The sequence below is a fragment of the Passer domesticus genome, chromosome 19, assembly GCF_036417665.1.
Source record: "Passer domesticus isolate bPasDom1 chromosome 19, bPasDom1.hap1, whole genome shotgun sequence".
Lineage (NCBI taxonomy): Eukaryota > Metazoa > Chordata > Aves > Passeriformes > Passeridae > Passer > Passer domesticus.
Window position 1 is genome coordinate 8098000 of NC_087492.1, and position 24036 is coordinate 8122035.

Sequence of the window (24036 nt, forward strand, 5' to 3'; positions counted from 1 at the left end):
CAATATTCAATCAGGAATGAATGGAAAAGAAGAAGCTGGAGGCTTGTCCCAGAGCCCTTTAGATAAATGGGAGGGCTCGGGGGGATATTGATGCTGGATTACAACCAGGGAAGTCTTGAAGTAATTATTTCAACTATGTATCAGTTAAAATCAGGAGAATATGGGAAGAAATGCATGGGTGAAAGCCTTTGAGTATCATGGGGCAAGTTCTAGTTAAAATTTTCTTAGTTAATTTAAAGTAAGTGGAGTAATCACTGCCCAAGTTATTTTAAACAAGCAACGGTATCTCGTGACAGTCTTTCCTAGACCCTCAAGGGAGAGCCACAACTGCTTCCCAGCAGTAGTTAAATATTTTTTTTCCATACCAAAAGTACAACAGGAAGCACATTTCTTCTCTGGGAGTTCTCCTGCTTCTGTCTGACTTGTCCCACAGCCCAGAGTTCAGAGAACTGATCTTGGGGCTCTTCACTGGGGCGGTCACAGCAGCTGCTGGGTCTGGGCATGTGCTGCAGTGCCAACAACGGCTGCTGGGTGGAAAGGGGTGTGAAGGGCTCAGGTGCGGCCTCTGCCACAGAAAACTTGGCATTGGAAGCTCTGTAGGCTCTGGATTTTCATTGCAATATAGAAAAGAGGGTGGGGAAAATGCAGAATCCCCTGTATGGGCATGGCATTTGCTTGTTATTATTTTTATGAATGCATTAGTTGTGTAATAAATTACTATTTTATCAATGTTTTTATAACTTTGGGCACAGCTAGGCTCTACAGAAGCTGAGGAGCTTGTTGACTGGTGGGTGTCAAGCTGCATGCTGGAGAGCATCTGCAGCTGGGTGATTGCTGGGATTGCCCAGAGGTGCCTGGTCTGAGGGGCAGCAGCTCCTCCACCCCTCGGAGTGTGCAGGGCTGACCCAGAACCTGGGGGGTTCTGTTCCCTCCTGGTGAATCCTGCTGGTGTCCTCACCTCTGGGTTGTGTGTGGGCACTCTGGTCAGCCTCAGCAGTACCCAGCTGGACAAGTGGCTCCTCAAAAAAGCCTTTATTTCCCTCTTGGGAAGGATTGACATGGGATACCTTCTGCTTTGGATGGGGCTTTGTGCTTGTTAACTTTTGCCTATCTTTGGGTAAAGGGTTAGTTTATATCTCACATTTTACATTTATTCCAGATGATTGAGACTAATGATATTTCAGAAGAAAAGATAAATATGAAGCAGACTATGGAAGGTATGAAACTATTATTTTTACCCAATTCTAGTGACTTGTACACTTTCTCTTCCTCTGACTTCCTGCTCTTGAGGGATGGCTGCATGGCAGGGGTTTAGGAAGACATTTCATCTGTCAAAATTTGCCCAATGGCTTTTGTTGTCTGGATTTGTTTTTTCCTTCTAATCAAGCTGAGCATATGCAGGGATGGATGTTTTTACCTGTGTTAGATCCTCTCCATGCAGATGGTGCAGGCTGGAGGCAAATCTGGGGAAATAGGAGCATTTCCATCCCATCACTGATTTTTACAGCAGGTAAAATTCAGACATTAAATGTTATTTGCTCACAGGAGAGGAGTGATAATGGTAGATACTAATGTGACTGGCTTCAAATAATGATAGTTACTTTTTATTAAGCTTACTATAAATCAAATCCATCCTTTTAACAAAATGTAAGACTTACACTCTAAGGAAACTTGTGTAAAGTGTATTTCAACCTGAACTGCACTCAGCCCCCTCACAGAGGGTGAGCTGCAGCATTGAGTCTGAGCAATAGCAGAGCTGGATTCAGAGATATTTTGTCCTATTTCCGTTGCCCTCGGTTCAAGGCAGGCATTGCCCACAAGGCTTGTCTGTCTTTGCAGATAAGGGATTCTGTAGAACACATTCAGGTCATACCCCATCCCTGGCAGTGCCCAAGGCCAGGTTGGACAGGGCTGGAAGCAGTCTGGGATAGTGGAAGGTGTCCCTGGACAAAGCAGGGGTGTGGAACAAGATGATCTTTAAGTTCCTTTCCAAACTCTTCTGTTTCTGCACCAAATTGTTTGCTGATTGACAGGTAATTCCTGCCTAGTGCCTTAACTAGATCCAGCAGCCACTCAGACCATGTGTGCGTTGTTTCCACACTGAATAAACCCCAGAAAGATGTTCTGAAAACAACCAGGTCAGACTTGAGCCAAAAAGCATCAGATTTTTCAGATCCACAGTTCTGAGCATGGAAATGCATCAGTTCCAGCAAACATGTCTTTGAAACAATCTCTGCCTTCACTGTAGGAGGTGGCACAAAGAAATGTGCTGAAAGTTCATTTTGGGTTTTTTTAATTCATGTTTTACTGCCTTTTCCCCCTCATCCTTTGAGGTTGCTTTCCTAACCCTGTCTGGTACAACTTCCCAGAGTGATCCCAGCTCCAGGGGTGTGTGTTATGTTAGACACTGCAGTGTCTCTGTGCCACCAGCAGTGTCCCACCATGGTGCCCACTGCACCCTGGCCCATGCTGTGCACCTGACACCTTCCCAGTTTGCACAAAGCATTTTCCAACCCTCTCATCCTTGTCTTTTCACTCCCCCACAGACCTCCAGGACAAGCTGAGTAAAAGAGACAAAGAGGTGTCATCCCTAGTGACCCAGACTGAAACTCTAAGGGCCCAAGTAAGTGGTAAGTTCCCTAATCCAGTGTTGGTGGGAATGAAATGTTTCCCTTCTTGTCCTACAGCCTGGGGTTGAACAAGAGCCCAGAGCTGAAATAGGCTGATGTAAAACATGATGCTGCTGGTAGAAGTTAATTCAGGAATTGAAGACAAACTGCAGCAGATATTAGTGTCCTGTGAGGGAGGGCTTGGGCTTGTTAATGAGTAAAGCTAATGAACAAAAGTCAGTCAAGCTGGGTGTGTTGTTTCCAAGATCTCCACTTAACTACAGCCAGTCAAGAGCTAATGAGGTCTGTGCTTTAAGGAGTAGGAATTGAGAAAAGGCAAAAAGTAAGGATATAAGCAAAGGACTAAGTGACATTTCTTCCTCTGAATTGTCTGCTTGTCATAGCTTTGGAAAACAAATGCAAAACAGCAGAAAAGAAGGCTGATTCAGTGCTCAAAGAAAAGAAGAGGTTGGAAGGAGAACTGGAAGCCTTGACCAGGAAAACACATGATGCCTCAGGGCAGCTGGTCCTGATCAGCCAGGAGCTGCTCAAGAAGGAAAGGTGGGTGTGCAGGTCTGGAGGACAGAGCTGCAGCAGAGGGGCTCTGTGGATGTTCATGTTCCTGAGCAGGAGACAGAGGGGGTCTGTGGATGTTCATGTTCCTGAGCTGCAGACAGAGGGGCTCTGTGGATATTCATGTTCCTGAGCTGCAGACAGAGGGGCTCTGTGGATGTTCATGTTCCTGAGCTGCAGACAGAGGGGCTCTGTGGATGTTCATGTTCCTGAGCTGCAGACAGAGGGGCTCTGGGGATATTCATGTTCCTGAGCTGCAGACAGAGGGGCTCTGTGGATATTCATGTTCCTGAGCTGAAGACAGAGGGGCTCTGTGTATATTCATGTTCCTGAGCTGCAGACAGAGGGGCTCTGTGGATATTCATGTTCCTTCAGGCACTGTAATGACCACCAGAGGAAATGCAGGGTTGCACTGTTGCAATCCAGCCCAAAGCTTTCCCGTTCTTCAGAGATGCTGATGTGTGAATTTGGTTGGAATTAGAGATTGAATTCTCAAAAGGCACTGCCCTTTCACTGCTTGCCAGGAGCTGCAAGGCAGCTCAGAGGAGATGCTGAATGAAGTCACCTACAGGCCAGCCAAGCCGGCAGTGCCTGTGCAGGTCCCAGTCTCAGAGCTGGCAAAGTGGGGCAAGAAAAGAGTGGTGGGAGCTGGGTCAGATTTGCTCACTGGCCTTTGTTTGGATCTGTAGCAAAGGTGGGAGGGAGCACAGCAGGGCTCCAGTGGTGTGTGGGCTCTGGGAATGTCTTCATCTCTTCCTGCTGCTGCTTGCATGTGAAAAATGCATATTATGTGATTGGCTTTTTGCAAATATTAAAATGAATATTATATGTGTTATGTTAGAAAGTTATGCTGTATTAATTCTCTTAAGTAGTGTGTTAAATAGAGTTTTAGGTTATAATATAATGTTAAAATAGAAACTATGCTATGCAAGATACTTCTTAACTAGCTCAAGAAAGGGATGAGATAATCAAGAAATTCTTCACACAGAGATAACAACAACAAGACACTAAAATCCCAGAGAGAAGAATTATTGCCTCCTTGTGGTGAGGAACTGGTCTCCTTGCAGACTCCATGGAGTCTGACCACAGTTTACAAGATGAAGGGGAGGATGTTGACAGTAACCAGAAAACACCCTTTGTTTGAAAATAATTTTTGAATCATGTATGAGACATATGAATATGCAACAGGCTGTTGCTTTTGAGTTAATCCTTTGTTAGTGAGGATTTCAAGAGGAAAGCATCTGAAATTCCATAATTCTTTGCTTTTAATGCCCTAACTCTGATTGTCCAAATCCTTACTGCCCCAATTACTATTACGATTGTTACAGCCATTTTATTACGTTAAGCTGTCAGCATTCTAACCCAAGTGGGCGGCGTTTGTCCCCGCAGGAGCCTGAACGAGCTGCGGGCGCTGCTGCTGGAGGCGAACCGGCACTCGCCGGGGCCCGAGCGCGACCTCAGCCGCGAGGTGCACAAGGCCGAGTGGCGCCTGAAGGAGCAGAAGCTCAAGGATGACATCAAGGGCCTTCGAGAGAAGCTGGTCGTGCTGGTGAGGGCACTAAAACCCATCCTCTGTTGGATGGTACCCTTTTCCTGAGCCAGAGGTGGTGTAACTGAGAGGTGTTTTTAAAGAGTTTTGTTTTTTTAGTTTCGTGAAACGGGTGAGATAATATAGATATTATAGTTTATGTTATTACAATTAGAAGTTAACTATTTTTTAATTACAATACACTGTGTTTCTTTGTTTATTAGTTTTTTGTTACATCATGCTGTAGATGTCTTAAAGTTAATTATTTAAAACTATCTTTCGTGGGTCCCACTACAACGTATGTTTTATAGTTTCATTTTTCTACAGTGTTTAGTTTTATATGTTGTTTGTTTTATTAGTTTTTTATTTTGTTTTATTAGTTTTATTTGTAGTATTTATTTCCTACATTTCCCCCTCTCTCTTGGATAGAAAAAAACTTTTTGATGGTTTTATTTGTTGTGTATAGTGAAGTATATAAGATAACCTTATATACTTTCTGTGTAACCTTATATAACCTTCTATTAACCTTTAAAAGCTTTTTATAAATTTATTTCCTACAATCCTGGGCACAGCCTAGGGGCTGGAGGGCTCTGTACTGCTGGGCGGGGTGAGGGGTCTGAGCCCTTCACTCTTGCTCCAGGTCTTTGTGTTCTCTTTTGTGCTGCTGAGCATCTGATGGGACTTCTCTTGGCAGTGACTGAGCTGTGGCCTGGCTTAGCAGTTCCTCATTATGCAGCAAAGATATCCCCATGGCATATATCACAGCATATCCTGAGCTGGAAAGGCCACAGGGATCATCAGGTCCAGCTCCTGGCCCTGCTCAGGACACCCCAACAATCACATCTGCCTGGCAGCACTGTCCAAGGCTCCTGGAGCTCTGGCAGCCTCGGGGCCGTTCCCATTCCCTGGGGAGCCTGGGCAGTGCCAGCACCCTCTGGGGGAAGAACCTTTTCCTGATATCCAACCTGGACCTCCCTGACACAGCTCCAGCCATGCCCTGGGTGCTGTCCCTGGCCACAGAGAGCAGAGGTCAGCGTGTGCCTCTCTGCTTCCCCTCGTGAGGAAGCTGTAGCCTGCTGTGTCCTCCAGTGTTTTTCTGTTCACTCAGGTTTAGATCCATGGCTGAATAGGGCTACAGTTTGTGAGAGAAACTGAAGGTCGTTCAGCTACCCCACGTGTTTTACAGATTCTCTGATCCAAGAATAAGCAGTGTCCTCAAATTCCCATGTACTTCACTGTCCTCCAGTGGCTGAGATGTGAATAATGGATGTGAACTGCTGGGAGCAAACTGGAGCTGCTCCTCGTCACTTGATATCGAGCTGTGCTCTGCCCCCATCTGCTGTTGAAATTGCAGCATGGTTCTAGGCATTATGTGGATTTCTGCCTTGACTTTCTGCAGCTCTCGGTGTGGGAATCCTTAAAATCAGAGGGTTTTGGAAAGCTGTAAAAGGCAGGCCTCAGAGACAGCAGAACTTGGAGTGATTGGAGATAAGCAGTAGCCATAAGATTTGTCAGCAGAAAAATTATGTGAGAAGTAGAAAAGTAAGGACAAATAGAACAATGATCTGTTTATTAATGATTGTCTAGAATAACTCCCTAAGCTGCAGAAAAGTCTATCTAGCAAGATTTTAGGAGGTTCTAAGCTTAAAAATGGAGCTCTGTGGATTGTGTTTTAAGGCTTACAGGTATTGTATTACAGGTATTGTATTCCAAATAAGCAAGCAATGGTTTAACCAAAGGTACGTGTGCTTATAGTGATTGGATAGAACTACTGTCAATATGCTTTTGCTTTGTGTGATTGGTCAAAAAACTTTTAAAGTGAGTTGTCACATGCAGTTCTTGGTCTGCTGCTGGGGAAGTGAGCTGCTGGCACCTTCCCATTGTCATAACCATGGAATGAGGCTGATGCTGGAAAATAAAACAGCTCGAGATGGGTTCCCCAGCAGTCCCATCCCGTTTGTTACTTGTACACAGCCCCTGGCTGGTGATACCTGGTTTTGCTGTAACATCTCCCCTTTTCCCTTTGTGCTTTAGGACAGGGAGAAGGCGGCGCCGGAGCAGCGGCGGTACTCGCTGATCGACCCCTCCTCGGAGTCAGAGGTGATCCGGCTGCAGCACCGGCTCGTCAGCACCGAGGACGTGCTGCGCAACGCGCTGGAGCACGGGCACCAGATGGAGAAGCTCATGGAAGCCATGAGGCTCTCCTCTGAGAAAACACAGGTACAGCATCAGCAAACAGGGCTGCTTGGCCCTCATCTGTGGCATTCACATGCTCTGAAAAATTCCTTCTCCCAGGGTTTTCCTCCTGGGAACCTGAAAGGCAGCAAGAGGCCTCAGAGAAAAGGAAAACAATTCTTATATTGTTTGCTTCTCCTGTGTTGTGCTCATGTGGAATGTGGTGGGAGATTGTTTACCCACAGGTGATTGTTTCATTGGGTTCTGCTGTGAGTTGTTTTGACTCATTTGCCAATCAGGGCAAAGCTGTGTCGGGACTCTGGAGAGAGTCACCAGTTTTCATTATTATCTCTTTAGCATTGTGTAAGTATCCTTTCTGTATTCTTTAGTATAGTATAGTATTCTTTAATATAATATAGTATAATAAATGAATAAATTAGCCTTCTGAGAATATGGAGTCAGATGCATCATTCTTCCCTGCCACGGGGCTCGCTGTGAATTTACAATACTCATTGATCCCCAGGACCATGCCCTGTGCTCAGGGCTGACACCGTCAGCTGGGTCCCCCTGACAAGGCCTTGTTCTGCCAGCTGTAGCCTAATGGTATAAAATCCATACTAGCTGGTCATCACAGATCCCTCTGTGCTCCAGAGAATGGTTGCTAAACATGGGTTTTGGGGAGCTGCCCTGTAACTGTTCTTTATGTGTACAGTATTGTCTGGCTGCAGGTGTTCATGACTCAGGGGTGAGGTTTTTCTGGCATCCCTCTTCTTTGAGAGGTTTACGTGTGTGTCCCTAAGCAGAAATGTTGCAGGTGACTGTGGGAAAATGCTTTCCATTTCTCTTACCACCTTGGTGTCAGATGTGTTCGCTGATGGACTGTGAATCTTCCCACTCCAGTTTCTGTCTTCTCTCCACAACTTCCTCAGATCTCCCTTTGTTTCTTCTGACTAAAGAAAAGCTGCTTCTGTTGCCTGTCTGACTGAAATAGCTTGACTCTCTACATTTGGCTTTTCCATCTCATACCTGTGGAGTCTCAGCCCTGACTGATTCCTCCTGCAAAGTGACCTGGCCCATGTGCCAAGCTTTGTGCTTCATGCCCTTGAATGTTCTTGTAGCTGTATTTTCTCTTGGGTCTGCAATTAGGCAGTGACTTTTGGAGCTCACAAGCACTGTTATTTCTCTTGTACTTGCTCATTTAAACTCTCAGCTGAAAAATGTCTTTCTCTTGCAACAATGAGTTACAACTGGTGTTCAAGCAGACACCTTAGGGTAGTAGAGAAAGGCCACTAGACACAGAATGGGCAGAGAGCTTTTTTCCACTGATGCAGGTGCAGATGTGCTGTGTTAGGTAATCTGGGGGGCTTCAAGCCTTCTCCTCCCACAACAGTCTCTTTTGGATACACCAAACACTGTTTGCATTGCAGTGCTGTGGGCAGGGAGGTGGCCAGGAGGGTGCAAGGTAAAAACTGCAACCCTAAAGATCTGCTGGCTCACTGGAGATCTGTGTTGCACACAAGTCTCTCTATCCTCAGTGCAGCATCTGCCAGCAGCAGGCAGCACTGATGGAGTCGTGATGACATGTTTGGGGCAGTCCAGGATGTGTCATAATCCTGTCAGGAGCTCCAGAGTGACTTCTGCTGTGACTGCTGTGTGTCAAATGCAAATGCATCGTGACAGCCTCATCTCCTGGCAGCTACAGGAGGGGAAGGTTACTCTGTTTGCTTTAATTCACAGAGAAAGGCAAAGCTTCCCTTTTGCATTCCCATCTACAGAAGTTGTGCAGGTGGTAATTATTTCTTCCCCAGTTCTAGAAAATGACTAATCTTACCTGAAGTCAGTTGGAACACACCTCATGAGGTCAGCTAAGATAGCCCTCTATTAGTTTGATATATTCATGCTTAAGAAAATGTAGAGACATGACAGAATAGCATTATGTCTTCAACTACAATCCAAGGTGCAATAAGCAGAGGATTACTGCAGGAAGGCTGGCTTCAAATTTCTGTTGATGTCAGGTGTTTAAAGTGCTATTTACAGGGAGGTCTGGATCAAAGCTTCCTAGTTTCAGTTTGAAGTCTGTTCACCCTTCCCCTTGTGAAGGAGAACTGTTAACCAGGGGCTTTCAGGCTGAGGACATTGCTGGTCCAAACAAATCCTGCTGAAGTAGTTTGGGAATTGATGGTTCTTCTCCAGAAGCCACATGCCCACTGTAACTCACTCTGCACCACCTTCCAACCTGCTGTCTCCTCTCTGATGGAAGCAGCTGTTGCCCAGATACCTGCCTTGGCAGAAAGAAAATTTTTGCCTTCATCATGTGTTGGGAGATGCCTGAGCCACAGCTTTGCAGGAAATAACAAGGATTTGGCACTCAGATGTTTTCTTGAAGGGTTTTAGTGATTCCTCTGGGAACCTTTTTATTTATTTTCAAGCAAATTGCACCACTTTTTTCATTACTGTGACCATGTTCTGAGACCAAACTTCAAGCCTGGTTTTTGATATCAGCTGTCTGGTCAGTGCCCAGATGGGGTGAGCTGCAGGCAGGGAATTGCCTGTGGTGGGAGGTGCTGAGCCCTGGCAGCAGCACTCTTCTTGCCATCCAGGTAGGCTTCACTGCCTGGCAAACAGTTCAGTCTCTTATCAGAGCTTAGTTTGAATTTCTGCCTGGTTTTTGTGATCAAGTTAAACCTCTGTCCTGTAGGGTTGATTCTGCACCTTCGTGGTCCAGTGAGGATGGAAACTGGAGTTCTCAGACCCTGCAGTCTTGTCTCCCCATAATGCCATCAGCAGTTCACCAGCAAATGTGACTCTGATTGCCAAGACCCATTCCATTGGGAATTCCATTCCCATTTTATTGGGAATGCTGGCTTCAGGCTGCAACTTTCTTCTCTTGCTTGTGCTGACTGTACTGTCATTGGGAAGCTGAAGGGCTCCATACTACTCTGTTAGAGAAACATTATAAATGTTTAAAAGTTCTTGTGCTTTTTAAAGATAGAACAGCCTGTCCTGGTTGCCAGACTTGCCCCTGGAGATGGGAAATAGGGAATGGCAAATGTCCTTTTCAGTGCTGCATGTTCAGCATGCTGTGCTTTGCAGTAACTGCCCTTGGCTGGATTTGGTTTTTGGTATTTAGGAGCTGGGGTAAATAGTGGCTCTGTGTCCCTGAGGAGCCTGGGGGATGTTTGGTAGCTGGGAGGGATGCAGCCTGGCACATGGGGATTGAGCCAGGTGCAGAGGGCAGGAAGATTCTTGCCAGAAGTGGGGTGGGGGTTTTGCACCCTCCTTTCCTTGTGTGCAGTGGGCAGCTAAGGAACACAGGGCAGTCTTGCCAGATTTCAGTGCTTGTAAGCAAAACCACCAGCATCTGTGTCCCTCTTCAGTAAGTGTTGTCTGTTTTCCATTGCAGACTGTTGGAAATTCTGGGTCTGCTAATGGGATTCACCAGCAGGATAAATCCCACAAGCAAGAGGTGAGTTTTGAGCAGTATGTTACTTAATACAAGTATCTGCTTTGTGTGATTTCTTGCCTGCTATGGTGGGGACAGCCCTTGGCTGGGGGTAGTTCTGCCAGCACAGCCTGACTGTGTCATTGCCACAGCAAAAGCAAGAGGCTGTGCACAGCTCCAGCTCCCAGGTGTGGTGGAACCTCACTAGAAACCCCCTGAAGCCATGGGCAAGGTGGTGGTGAGGGGAACACAGTGCAAAGGGAGCTTCCCCACAGTCTCCTGGGTCAGTGCTGTGTCACACTTCTCTGGCAGCCCCTGCTAGACCCTGCCCAGCCTCAGCTCTCTGCTGTCCCCTCTGCATGGGTGGCATTTGTGGGATGTGCTGTCCTGGCCTCCCACAGCAGACTTCATCCACCCATACTAGGCAGAGCAGTGGGCATTCTACTCCATGCCTCTTCCAAAACAAGCCTCAGTGCTTTTGCCTAACAAGATCTGTTTGTTTTTTTCTAGGAGAAGCTCTGATAGAGAAGAGATGGAAAGGACCATTTCACGCCAGTATCAGCTCCTCTGCACAGTCAGGAAAAACAACACCACATCTGGCTTTAGCACCTCCAAAAGACCACACACAGTATTTTCACTTTAAAGCAGGACAATGTTTATAATGTACTAACTGATGTAATCAGGACAATCCCAGAGCCTAGTTTTCCAAGACAGCCATTGTTCCAGGAGGGAGCAGAAAGACCTCTCTGGGTTTGGTTTCTTACTTGTATTGGTTTTGACTGTGGAATTTGTATTGTTTGAGCTGCCCTTGTCCCACCAGCTGACGTGGTTTGGATGACAGCTGCCCTGACCTGTGGCTGAAGTGTCAGTGGGTCCCAGCAACCCCACAGGAGCTGCCAAGGGATTTGCCTGTGGTGTTCAAAGCATGTGCCCGTAGGCTGCACCCTTCCCACGGGGTCTGTCCCTTCCCTCCCACACACCCTGGTGTCCTGAGAACCTGCACAAGTGAGTGAAACCTGCTGGGCTGATGATGTGAGCTTTGGGGATGTGTTTCCCTCCTCCCTTTTGGAAGACATCATTGTTTTAGAGCAGAGGCTGCACTTAGTTTTTGTATTATAGTATGTTGTGGGAAATAATCCAGTTTCAGAGGGATATTTATTTTGTTTCTTCTCCCCTGCAATTTGGGGAAGAAGCTGTGGTGGCTCTGAGTCTGGGGTCAGGCACACCTTGCCTGGGTGTAGCTGGCCCTTCTTCCTGCAGTGGGATCTGTGAGCAGGCCTGCTGGAGTCCTGTGCCTGAGCTGTCCAGCTCAGTGCCCCTCTCTCCTGGGGGGCTCATGGGCTCTGTTTTGAGCTCAGGACTCCACAGGTGCTGGATCTCAGCATTGCTGGCCTTGGAGCTCCATGCTGGGGGCAGTCAGTGTGGGACAGATGCATTGAACAAAAGGTTCCCTCCTTGCCTGTTCAATTTAAGAGCTCACTGTGATTGCCTGGTGCTCTCCAGAGCTCTTCAGTGTGATGCCCATCCCCTGCTATTGAGATGGCTGAGGTGAAGGTGCTGCTGTGGGCCTGACTTTGATGGCTTCAGCAATCCTCTGTGCATGGCCTGGCTGTGAGTATTTGGAGCAGAAGCAATCCAAGACCAGAGCCCAGGCAGCTCTTGTGTCTGCACCAGCAGAGGATCTTGTTCCTTCTTCCCAAGGCTTCACTCTACCTTTGCACCACAGCTGCCAAGTGATAATAGGGCAGAGAAAGGTGACAACATGCTCTTAAAGGTGTGAAGGAGCCCAGCTCAGGTTCACCCTTCAGTAGCACAGGGAACAGTCACAGCAATATTTTTCCAGGCTTCTCCCAGTTAGTGCCACCTCCTCCTCCTTCTGCTATGATGGGACATCTGTGAAAGGACAAGATGGGAGAGGAGACCTGAGCCAGACCCCCAGCAGGTGAACACGATGGCACATCAGCTCTGTTACTTTTTGCCCTGATTTCCCACAAAGTTTTGTCACTTTTTCTTAGTGGGTTGCCAGACTCCTGCTTCTTTGAAGGATGAACAGCCAGAAGCAGCCTGGGAAAGACTTGAGCTTCAGGACTGTGATTTTGCCATCAGGAGGATGACATTGAACACTTGACCCTTCTCACCTGATGCAAGATTGGTGATCTCCTGTCCTTCAGAGGAGGATGGGCGAGGAAGGGCAAGTAAAGCAGGTCAGAAATCCCAGCAGAAATCTGCTTGTGGTAGCAGGAGGCAGAGCATGGGATTGAACTGGCTGGAAATAATTAATGTAGGATTCCATCCTGCCTTGTACAAGTGTTTCTTCAGCTCTTACAAGTCACCAGGAAGATTGCCATATCTCTGCCTAGCTCTGGAAGTTTCACAAGGAATTGTAGGAGTGGCCTCCAAAACCCTCCTGGTTGAGTATTCATCTTCTAAGTGATTTTGGAAAGTCCCAGAGGGAGTTTTTGTTTGTTACCGCCCTCAGTAGTGAATACCTCACTGCTGGTTTTAGGAATTTAGGGCTGATGTTTCCCAAAATGCTCCTGTTGGCTGGATGGTCTCTGAAGTCGTGTCTGCAGACCCTGTGGGCTTCCCTGGGCACATGCAAGGGGGAGGCCCCATTCTGGTTTGTAACTTATTTTCCTGTATGGGTCTTCTAGTGACTTGTGGCCACTGCCTTCACCTGCAGCAGAGATATGTCTGTTTTCCACCTCCCTTTGGCTCTGTACAGAGTGGGATCCCCTGGGAGTGCCCATGGGGGACCATGTGTTTGGTTCTGTTGAACAGATCCAAAGTTGCCAGGCTGGAAGAGTCTCTGGCTCCTGCCTCTTCCCAGGGACCATCCCTGAGAGCAGCTCAGACCTGGGGCTTTTCCTGCTCAGCTCAGGAGACAATGCAGCACAGGAACAGAGGGGTTCAGACCAGGCTCACAGTTAGTGCTGATGGTCTTCTCTGGCTGTAAATGACTGTGCTGGTCCCTGAGGATCAGCCAGGAGCTCTTGGCACTGCTTGGCTCTCTGTGCAGGCTCTGTGGTCACTGTGTTGCAGGGCTGAGGGTTGAAGCCCCCACCCACTGGGGTGCAGGTCCATGGGAGCTGCTCCCAAATTGGACCATCCACAATGCCACCAGGATATTTGTGTGCTCATGTGGCTTCAGCTCAGCCCTGTGTAAGGGGCCAGGAGGGGTTGCACTCACTCACTTCCTCCCTCTCCAAAATTAGCACAGGCTTCCCCAGGGCACCAGCCTCTGGCTGCCCTCCTGAGGTGGTCAGAGACCACACTAGGGACAAACTTGGAAAGGGCAAGGGGGAGATTCCCCATCCCCTCTATTTATTTGTAAGTTTAAGTGCTATTTTTACCTATGTGGTGGTGTATAAAGTACTTCTCAATGCTTGGTCCCTCTGGCTTGGTTCTTTGGGAGAGCTCTGGGGCCCTGGAGTGGTGATGCCCCCTTGTCCTGTGGTTTATCCGGGCTGGTTCCTGTTTGTGCCTTCACTCCCCCTTTGGCTTCAGCCTTGCTCTTACCTCGATCCCCAAGAGCTGCTGAGGGAGGGCTGTGCTTTCCCCAGCCTTTCTCCCAGCCTGAGGATGCCATGCTGGTTTTCCATCTGCAGATGGAGCAGGGTGGGGAGCAGGAGGTGGCACACAGCTGGGCTCCAGGGAAGGAGCAGCCCCCACAGCCAGTGGCATTGCCCTGACAGGTAGTGATGCTTTTCTGCTGAGAGCTGAGCCCTTATCCACTGAAAAAACAGCCTTTGGCATGGAGACTACTTAGTATGGACTGATTTCTTCTCTATTTCTCAAGACCAAAGGGGAAAAGAATGAGTCTTGCTTGGGAATGTCAGCTATATCCCTCCTGCAGCATCCAGAGAGCTGGAGCAAGGGCAGCACCATGCTGGTGCCCTGTGGAATGATGGCACCAGCCTGCCTGGGTGTTACAGCTCTGCAATGACAGGTGCCAAGCTGCCAGCCAAGGCCTTACAGCTCCTGCCTCCCCCCAGCCACCAGCAGCTCCTCTGACTCGCAGTAGAGATGCATAAGGGTTTCATTAAACAAAATTATGCAAATGGCACTGTAAAAGTCTTAATGAAAATTCCAATACTCCGTTATTCAGCAGCTTTAGCAGCTCAGCACTATCTGTAGGGAGTTATTAATACACTAAGATCCTATAGGCCTCCTGTAAGTTACCAGAAAAAAGATGATACTAGATGTATAAATGGATGATAACCTTTTACCCATCCAGTATGTATTACAATTTTGTAGCTTAGTCATTTTTTGGCTATCAGATTTTGTTAGTATGATACAAAAAAAAAAAGACAAAAAAAATGTTTGACTGCTAATGTCTATTTTGTTATTTGATTCATTTTCTTCCTCTGTACAAAAGCTGTACAAATCTGTCTGTGTAACTTCTCCACATCTGTATTCATGTACCATTCCCCTTGTCCTGGCTTGCTGGTGTGGTGAGCTCCTACTAAACAATAAACTCTGTGGCTGAAGTTGGGCATCCTGGGGCTGCTGGGGCGTGTTCAGGCTGTTCTGCAGTGCACAAAGTGTTGTGAGCTGGAAGGGGCTGTGCCCCTGGGCCCCAGCTGTGACCTTGAGCTGTCTGTGTTTGGGCTCTGCAAGTGCCTGGGAGGCTGCAGAGCTGTCCTGGGGAGGAGCTGAGCTGGACACAGTGGCATTTGCTCTTGTGCACCCCGTGCCAGAGGTGGGGACAGCCAAGCCCAGCACCATCTCCTGGCTGGGCAGCTCCTGCTGTTGAGTACGTCCCAAGCCTCAGAGTGGTTGTGCTATTTATTAATCCATGATTATTTTCCATCTGATTGTCTCCCCAGTCCCTCACTGACATATCCACCATGGCCTGAGGTGAGGAGCGTTGCAGGCTGCTGTGCCAGACCCACCTCCCTGCACCTCAGCACTGATCCATGCATGTTTGGGCAGCGCCACCTTCATTGTGCACAGACTGTGCCTGGGTCATCCTCATTCCTTCCAGGTCACCCACCACAGCCCTCCTGAGCACAAGGAACTGGGGATGGCAGTGAATCAGTCCAGGAGGAGCTGCCAGCCCCTGCCTCTCTTGTCCCTTGTTCCCACCATGTCCATGCGGATGCTCTGAGCATCACGGAGTTACCCTGTCACCCATCAGGCAGGACTGGGAGGATTTTTGCCAGGGCTTGGTGGTTTCTTCATGGTACAACCTCTCAGTTGGGAATTTCCTGGACTGCCTGTGCCCTGGCTCAGCACTGCCTATATAGCAAGAGAACATCCATCTCCTCCTGCCATGTTTTCCTGCATCCAGGGGCTGTAGTTCCTTTATAGAAAAGTATTGCCAACTGCTTAAGATATAGGGAAAAACTGGAATGATTTTCCTCTTGCTTTTCCTGGATTAAAAATTCTCCTCTACCAAGATTACCTGAAAGTTTTAAATTCTTTAAATTCTTCTCAACAGCAGCTGAGGTTTGCAGGTGCTGGTTTTATTCCAGAGCAAAGCCCCAAGAAAATTACAGGTGCCTGATGACAGCACCATGGAAACTGTCCATGCAGCCTTATCCCAGAGCTGTAACAGAGTCTGTGCATATATCCTTGATACCCCCTGATTTTATTTTTTCAAGGTGGGGAAGGCGCTCTTGTGTCTCCAGCAGCTCCCTGACCCTGTGCAGTGCAGGGTCTCAGGACTGAAAGGGTTAAAAGCACTGTGCCTAGGCACACTTGGGAAAGCACAAGATACCCTGCAACCAAATTTTAGTCACAGGCTAGAGACCCAGGATGAAACTTGGCAAGAAATAGGGAACAGAACTTGCAAAAATGAAGGGTAGAGCTTGCTGAAACCAGTGAGAAAATCACTGAAACAGCCAACAAGAGACTGCAGTGCCTAGAGGAGAGAGGGGGAAAGGGGACAGCGATGAAGACAGCCAGCCTTCATCAGAGAGGACCATTGAGGAATGGCACAATATGACACGAAATGAACGATATTCACACGAAAAAGGTATGTTTATTTCTGGACTTCAGTATTTACAGAATTCTAAAAGTGACCATGGATTGGAGGATGAAATTGCCACCTCTCCAACCACACTGGTTAAACTAACAGTCTATCAATCCTCTCCTTCAGAAAGGAATGTAAAACAATCATTATTTACATGAAAAGCGTGTGAGACACTCCATTACAAAAATGTAAACATCAAAAGGCTTAGAAGAACAGGCTGACAGAGGAAGACGTGGAGCCTTCCTCAGCATGACCACCCTGGTGCTCCGTGGCTGCCCTCCATGTGTGCTGAAGATGATGATGGTCCTGCTGAGCAGAGCTCGGGGGTTCCATGGCTCCACGCCACGAGGTCACAAAGCTCTGGGGGTGCCCAGCGCTCGGTGCTCTGCCAGAGCTGCGGGTTTGTCCTGCTGCCCTGGGCAGCACCCGAGGCAGAGGTGCCCGAGCCACCCCAGCCAGGCCAGGGCTGGGAGCCAGCGAGTGCCGAGGGAGCCGAGGCCGGGCTGGCACTGCGGGGCCATGTCGGGTGTCCACTACAAGTTCTCCTCCAAGCTGGGCTACGACGTGGTCACGTTCCACGGGCACAGCATCTCCCTGGGTGACCTCAAGCGGCAGATCATGGCCCGCGAGAGGCTGAAGGTGGCCAACTGTGACCTGCAGATCCTCAAAGCTGAGACCAGCGAAGGTGAGTGGGGCTGGGCCCGGGCCCCGGGGCACCCAGGGGCAGTGGCACAGATCAGCCAGGCAGTGCCACAGGCTGTGGGAGCCCTGCTCTGCCCTGGGGACAAAAGCCAGGGCGGGAAAGCACAGTGGTGCATACAAAACTGGCTTTTGCAGCTCTAAAGGGATTATGTGATGTACCATCTAATTCCGTGTCCATATCCATTCTTCCCAACTGACTCATACTTGTCCTGCATTTGTGCTGTTCCCAGAATACTCTGATGATGCACAGATCCCAAAGAACGTCTCCGTGATCGTGAAGAGGGTCCCAGCTCGAGCTCCGTGAGTATCCATGAAGCTCTGGATTCCCTGTGAGGGATGTCAGGGTGTGAACTTCTCTTCTGGATATGGGTTTGCAGAGGCACTTGGACTGCATCTGGTCAAAGCTGCTGTTAATTTCCTTTTTCATGGGGTAGATTTTAATGTATCTGCTTCAAAGCAGACTCCCACTGTTAGGTTTGTGGGGATGTGGGGTTCAAACTGCAACACTGGTAAATCCTAAGGTAATTCTCTTGGTTTTGTTCTTGGGATGATTGGGTTGAGAGCCAAATTGCAGATCCTGTTTCCTCCACGAGGAGTTTACAGATTGTATGTGTTTGCTTTTAGTGGCTTTATAGTAATGACAGGTACACTCTGTAATAATTACTTATTAGAAATAAACTTTTAATGTGTTTCCATCTGAGAAGAGTCTGGTTGTCAGTATTTGACTATTTCTTGCACTGGGGAAGGTGGGTTTGGGGACTGTGGGGTATCTGGCAAGTATCTTGCACCCACAATTGGGGCTTTTACACCCTGTCTGTAGAATAGAGACCAAGAATTCTGGACGCCTCAGTGTTTTGCTTCTAAACATGGCTTTGGTTTGGGGTTAATGCAAATACGGATGCTCCGTGCTGGCCTGTCCCAGCATCCTCCCTTTGGGGCTGGATGGCCCTCCCCTGCAGTGAGAGGATGGATGCTGGCAGTGCTCAGATCCCATCAGCTCCTGTGTGTGACAGCCACGAGACAACGGCTGTGAGCTGCAGTCACCCAGGCACAGGAGCTTTCTGTCCCTCCAGCTGGAAACACGGCAGAAAATCTGGCTGATGTGCGGGAGGGATGAGGATCTGCTGTCACAGGGGTTGTGTGTCTGATTCCTGAGCACCTGAATCAGACACAGATCACTGTGTGTGGGGAATCTCAGCAAGTTTGCAAATGTAATAAATGGCTCCCAAAATATTGTTGCAAATTCAAGATCACCTGAAAGGAAATTCTGCCAATTAAGACTCTTTTTTTTTTTCCCCCCACAGAGCTCCTAAATTGCACCAACCCCTAGGAAAGGCTTACAGGTGACTTTTCTCCCACTATTTGTAGTCACTGTAGCATCTGTAACACACTGGGCACTTTGGCCCTGCTGTGGTGTAAGGATGGCAGAGATCTGAACACAGGGCTTCCACAGAGAAACATCATCCTGGAGATGGAGCTGCTGGCAGTTCTGGTATTGCTTTGGCAGAGGAGGGATCATTTTTCACTGAAAGAAACCTGCACTCCTGAGCATTGACAGTGTCACTGTTGTGGCTAAGAAACTTCACTCCTGTGCAACTGGTGACAATAGATATGAGATTTTGGGGCCTTCAGTTGCACTGGAAGTACCAAGAGAGAAGAGTTTATGAAGACAAATAAATTCCCACATTCATTCAACTATCAGAACATAATGGTTTGAGGTTCAGGTGTTCTTGTTGGTTTTCACTGCTTGATGCTGGGTCCAAGTGCTTAATTTTAAGTTCTGATCACCTCTGTTTCTTCTGCCAGGAACCACAATGAGCCAGTGAGGGGAACATCCAAGGCAGTACGTAAAACCCCATCCTCACACTTCTTCCTACACACTGCACTTCATTCTAAACAGTGCAACCTTGTATTCATTTTCTGGACATCAAACTTGAATATGGTTTAATTCTTTTGTGAACAGATTTCTGACTCTTCTGCCCCTCTTTCTCTGGCCCAGCTCATTAAGGTATAGGTATATATAAGGTATATATATTCTCTGTCAAATACTTGAAAAAAAATCCTTTGCTTAGTATTTTTAAATCTTATACTGTGATCTACAGCTGGATAATTGTGGTAATGTGATCAAAACTGTATTTTTTAATAACTTAAGGTGTTTATTGCAAGTTTAAAATGCATGTATGTTGTGATGCTATCCCAGAAAGAGAAGTTCCCAGGTTGGGAAGAGGAAAAGGGAGCACCTTATCGGCCCCAACATAATGTGGCAGCATTAGTCCTTTTCAAGACCCAAAGCAGCAGCACTTCAGCACCTGTTTCCCATTTTGTATCATCAGTTTTGCATTGGAAACTAACAGTTTGTGTTGTACAGATGTGTACAGAAGAACTGAACTGGCTGTAAGTTATGGACACTTCAGGGAGGTTTTCAGCAGCCAAAACAAAGGTTTCTGGAACAAGAACATTTGTGAGGCTTGAATTTTGAATTTCTGGCCATGACAGCTATCGATCTATTCTTTGGTTGCTGCACTTGTTCACAAATTGGGGTCTGGGGACACAGTCTCCTTTGTTTGGTTGCAGACAGTGTAAATTATTTTGGTATCATTATTACTTTGTAAAAAGTGCCATATTTGAATCTGGGTCTATTCCTAGACATGTTTTGGTGGGGTTTGATGGTGTTTTGTAAACCATTTGGGTTCAAACACATTGGGGAAGTGTCTGTAAAATTCTCTGTAAATGCTGATGGGACTGATTCCAGAGAGGTGGATCTGGATACTGTTCCTGCACAGAAAAACACTGTGTCAATGAAACACTCATTTATTACATCTCTGAATTGGTTGCTTTTGTGAAGGAGTATCTGTGAAAGCAAAACCTTAGAGGTTGATCTCTCCTGGGCTGCATGGAGGTTGTCTTTGGCTGTGGAGGCTCAAAGATGCTCTTCATGTGTATGTCCAACCCTCCCCTGTCACACAGACCCCAAATCTGGCTGAGGCCAACGCTGCAGAGGAGGACAAGATCAAAGCCATGATGATCCAGTCCTGCTGTTACTATGAGCCCCTCAAGTAAGTGTTGGTAAGGTCAAATCTGCTCTTGGAAGAACATGGAAGAATCGCGTTTATCTCTGACAAGGGATCTGTTCTGACAAGGGACACACATTCCTACCTTCCTCTTTTTTTACCCCCAAAAACTTGCAGTGACCTGAAGCCACCCTTGGGTCCTGGTCCATCATCATCTACCAGCCCCGTTCCCAGGCTTAAAAGGAGCTCAGGAATTCCCATGAGTTTTATGGTGGAGGTGAAGGACCCCAACACAAAGGGAGCAATGCTTACTCCCAGTGGGAAATATGCCATCCCAATTATTAATTTGTAAGTATGGATTTAATTGCACTGACCAAAAGTGACCGAGAGAAGCCATGGGGAAATGTCTGAGTGGCAAAGCCACCACACTGGCCACAACCTGTCCTTCAGGGCAGGAAGTGTTGCCACTGTAGCTGATCCATCCCAGAGGTCACCCAAAAATCCCAGATTCTGTAAGCAAGGAAATAACAACTGCAGGACAAGAACAGAAAAAATCCATTGTGCTGAGGCAGCAATGCGGAGGGTCCAAAATCCATCCATAGCTCTGGAAGTTCATTGGGCACAGGAGACTGGAGAGAGATGGACCCTCCTGGATGCTTTTGCACTCTCACAGTAGCAGCTCTTCAGCCCTGGCAGCAGGAACTTTTCCACGGCACCAAGTTCCTCCATGGGCAGCAGTGCTACGGCAGCAGCTGAGAGGTGCTGTCACATGAGCAGATGGAGAGGAAAGAAAACACACCAACCAAATTTTGGAGGAAAAAAAGTCGGGAGAGGAACTGTTTGAATTAATTTCTTTATGTCCTTCTTTCACCAATACAGAAAACAACATCCACAGCCAAGGTCTCCAGCTGGAATGAAGCCTCCAAAGAAAAAAGTGAAGAAGGCAGACAAGCCAGTTTAATTCATGTTCTTCACTCTTAATTTATGTTCTGTATTAATGTTCTAAATTATTGGTTCTTCTTTCTTCTTCTATCTTCCTATTCCTATTTCATTGTTTTTTATTCATTGTTCTTATTTCATGTTCATGATTCATTGTTCACTTCTTGTTCTTGTTGTTCTTCACTGCTCTTATTTCATCTTCCTATGTCTCTTACAAGACATATTTGAGCAATAAACAACACAGCACTGAAAGGAACTTACTTTGCTCTACTTTTCCCTAGATGTGCTGCTTATTACAAGCCTTATCATGTCCCTGGAAATTAACTTCATTGGTCACTACTGCAGACAGTGCCTTTGATGCTGGTTTTCTTTCTCATACTGTATGCAATAAACAGCTCAAGAAATTAGGGACAAGAAAAAATCTTGAAAGTTGAAAAAAACAAACGAAGGCAATAGTGATTAGAGACCTTAAAGCTAAGAAGATGTGCCAGAGAGGATTTGCTGGTGTCTCCCATGTTCACATGTCGGACAAAGAAACAGCAGAAGGTGGCTGACAAGGTCAGGGTGCAGGAAATATATTCCCTTTCCATGTTGTCAGGTTTCCCAATGCTTGAAAGCCGATTTGGGAGTCCTCAATGGTTTATTTCCTCTGCCGGCTCATAAGTCAGCTCTGTATCCCCTCACCCAAAGGTTGCTGCTGTAGAGTTTTGAAGCAGGAAGGAGAAGGGGTGAACGGAGCGTGTTTTGGAAAGGGGCAGGTGGGGGTGGATGGCAGGTGTTCAAGGGAAGAACTTGGCTTGTCTTCCCACACAATCTTGGGGACATTGGCAGGAGAAATGATTTCATTGTCTTCTTTATGGACTGTCAAGCTGACATAAAACCTGACTTGGAGGAAATGGTACAAAGGCTTCAAAACCTGACTTGGAGGAAATGGTACAAAGGCTTCACCCACGGAGACTCTCTACCCTGAACTCCTGAGGAGAAAGGAGTCTGTGCCCCAACAACCCTACAGCTCAGCCAGGGGCTCACGGGGCTCCTCCTGCACCCCCAGCATGAGGAACAGCACCCCACTGCTTCCCTGGCAAAGGCTGATCCCAATGGATGCTCCAAACCAGGCCCTGGCTTTGCTGTGCCAAAGCAGCAATGGCCATGTCTGAAACCCAGGGGAAAGCAGCAGGTTGGTGATTCTCTCCCAGGGACTCAGCTTTGTGGGGCTGCTGGCCCCCCTGCAGCCTCTGCCCAGGAGCTGCCTGGGGATCCCTCTCTTGCTGAGGAAACAAACATTGAGGTACCCTGGGCTTCATCTGGGGCTTTGTGGTTGTGTCAGTGCCCTGCCCGTGGTGACTCACACTGACAGTTCACTGCACAGCAAAGCCAGGCTTAGTGCCTGCTCCACAATGCAGGAAGAGACTGAGAACATGAGGTGCCACAGAGCAGGACACTGACACAGCAGATGGAGAAGTGGCTTCGCTCTAACTCAAGTCTTAAACTGATTAAAAGAAATATAGTGAGGCCTCTCCTGTCCTGTGAGACTTTCAGGCACCTTTCAGTCACTAAAGGGCTTCAAATGGGCTGGAGAGGGACTTGGCACAGGGGCCTGGAATGACAGGACAAGGGGGAGCGGTTTCACACTGTGAGACAGGAGGGTTAGACTGGGTTTTGGGAAGAAATTCTTCCCTGTGAGTGTGGTGATGCCTTGGCACAGGTTGCCCAAAGGAACTGTGTCTGCCCCATTCCTGAAAGTGTCCAGGGCCAGACTGGATGGGACTTGGAGCAACCTGGCCAGTGGAAGGTGTTTCTGCCTTTGAGGTCCCTTCCAGCCCAAGCCATTCCATTCCATTCCATTCCATGACTCCATGAGTCTGTGACCCAGTGGCTGCCAGGGATGAGGTGTGCTGCCTGGCAACAGGAGTTGTGATGAAAAGGGGCATGAGCAGAGCAAGCTCCAGTCTGTGATGGACAAGGGATGAGGAAGGAGCCTGCTGGCTACTCCACCTTTTTAACATCACTTTTGCTCATTCCTTTCATTATACGTTTTAGCATCCCTGACAGGCCCAACTGGGCAGGAAGGCTTGTGACAAATCAGGGACAGAGTGTGTGCAGTCATGGCAACATCCCTGGACACACTCAGCCTCTCCCAGATGCTGGATCTCGCCATTGGGACACCCCAGAAGGGATCTGTTCACTTTGCAGCCATGAGAAAACTGCTGCAGGCTGTGCTGGAGCACCTGGACGTGCAGTACCTGACCAGCCAGGAGCCGTGGCCAGGCCAGCTGAGTGGCCCCTCACTTGCTGATGTGGCTGCTGAAGTGAAAGAATTTAAGAAGGAGATGAAAGAGTATAAGAAACACACGTCCAAGGTAGAGGCTCTTCCCCGCCCCTGGGCACTCCCCCAGCAGACAGCCCCTCTCTGCTTCCTCACACAGCCGTGCTTGGCTCTGCCCTCACTGCCCTGGCAGAGCCGCTGGCAGGGGCTCTTTGCTGTCTGGATGGGCTTCAGTGCTCTGGCACTGAGCCCGGCTGGGGCAGGTGGCACTGGGACTCTCCCTGCTCACCTGGCTGTGCCATGGGCTGCCCGTGGCAGGGTGGGGCTCTTTGGGGTGTTGCTGCCCTGGCCATCACCTCTGACATCCCTGATTCTTGAACTGCTTCACAGGTTCTTCGCGAGGAGATTGGTGGGATAAAGGCAGAAAATTCCCGCATAGCAGAGAACCTGAAGAAGTTCCAGGAGGCACAGGTCTGTGCAGACCACTGAGGTGGTGAATGTCGTTTTGCCTCCACTCCTCATATCTGATACCACTTTCTCCTACAGTCCGGCATGGCAGAAAACATGAAGAAGATCCAGGAGGCACGGGATGAGGTGAGCTGCTGCTGGGAGCAAGTTTTGGGTCTGAGACAGCAGCCCATATCCTCTGCTCTGCTGGCTGGACGCACGGACCGCGCTGCTTGCAGAGCCCTGCCAGGCTGGCTGCGCTGGTCCCTGAGCTGTTCCCCCATGCTGAGCATACCATGTTAGAGGTTAATGCCCTGCAGGTCCCCTCAGAACCATCCCAGGGGATGGCTAACACAACCTCTCCCTC

General features: G+C 48.1%; 2 protein-coding genes across 7 annotated transcripts in view; both read left to right on the forward strand.

Annotated features, from left to right (window-relative positions):
* The window catches only part of CLIP2 (CAP-Gly domain containing linker protein 2), an 80241-nt gene extending 65424 nt beyond the window's left edge, over positions 1-14817 (forward strand). For all 3 annotated transcript variants that reach the window (XM_064395036.1, XM_064395038.1, XM_064395037.1), the window contains 7 exons: positions 1160-1217; positions 2547-2630; positions 3014-3170; positions 4572-4731; positions 6745-6930; positions 10289-10351; positions 10838-14817. In XM_064395036.1, the coding sequence (XP_064251106.1) occupies positions 1160-1217; positions 2547-2630; positions 3014-3170; positions 4572-4731; positions 6745-6930; positions 10289-10351; positions 10838-10849 (720 nt within the window). In that variant the 3' untranslated portion in view covers positions 10850-14817. The remainder of the gene's footprint in view (positions 1-1159; positions 1218-2546; positions 2631-3013; positions 3171-4571; positions 4732-6744; positions 6931-10288; positions 10352-10837) is intronic.
* Positions 14818-14964: 147 nt separating this feature from the next.
* LOC135283894 (E3 ubiquitin-protein ligase RBBP6-like) lies at positions 14965-21212 on the forward strand. 4 transcript variants are annotated; one of them, XM_064395039.1, is made up of 8 exons: positions 14965-16989; positions 17237-17306; positions 18311-18349; positions 18813-18849; positions 18970-19014; positions 19974-20062; positions 20195-20365; positions 20897-21212. In XM_064395039.1, the coding sequence occupies exons 1-8, from the start codon at positions 16554-16556 to the stop codon at positions 20976-20978; spliced, it is 969 nt and encodes a 322-aa protein (XP_064251109.1). In that variant the 5' UTR covers positions 14965-16553; the 3' UTR covers positions 20979-21212. The 4 variants fall into 4 exon arrangements, with proteins under 4 accessions (XP_064251109.1, XP_064251112.1, XP_064251110.1 ...); XM_064395042.1 differs by lacking the exon at positions 20195-20365; XM_064395040.1 differs by lacking the exon at positions 18970-19014.
* The last annotated feature ends 2824 nt before the right edge of the window (positions 21213-24036 follow it).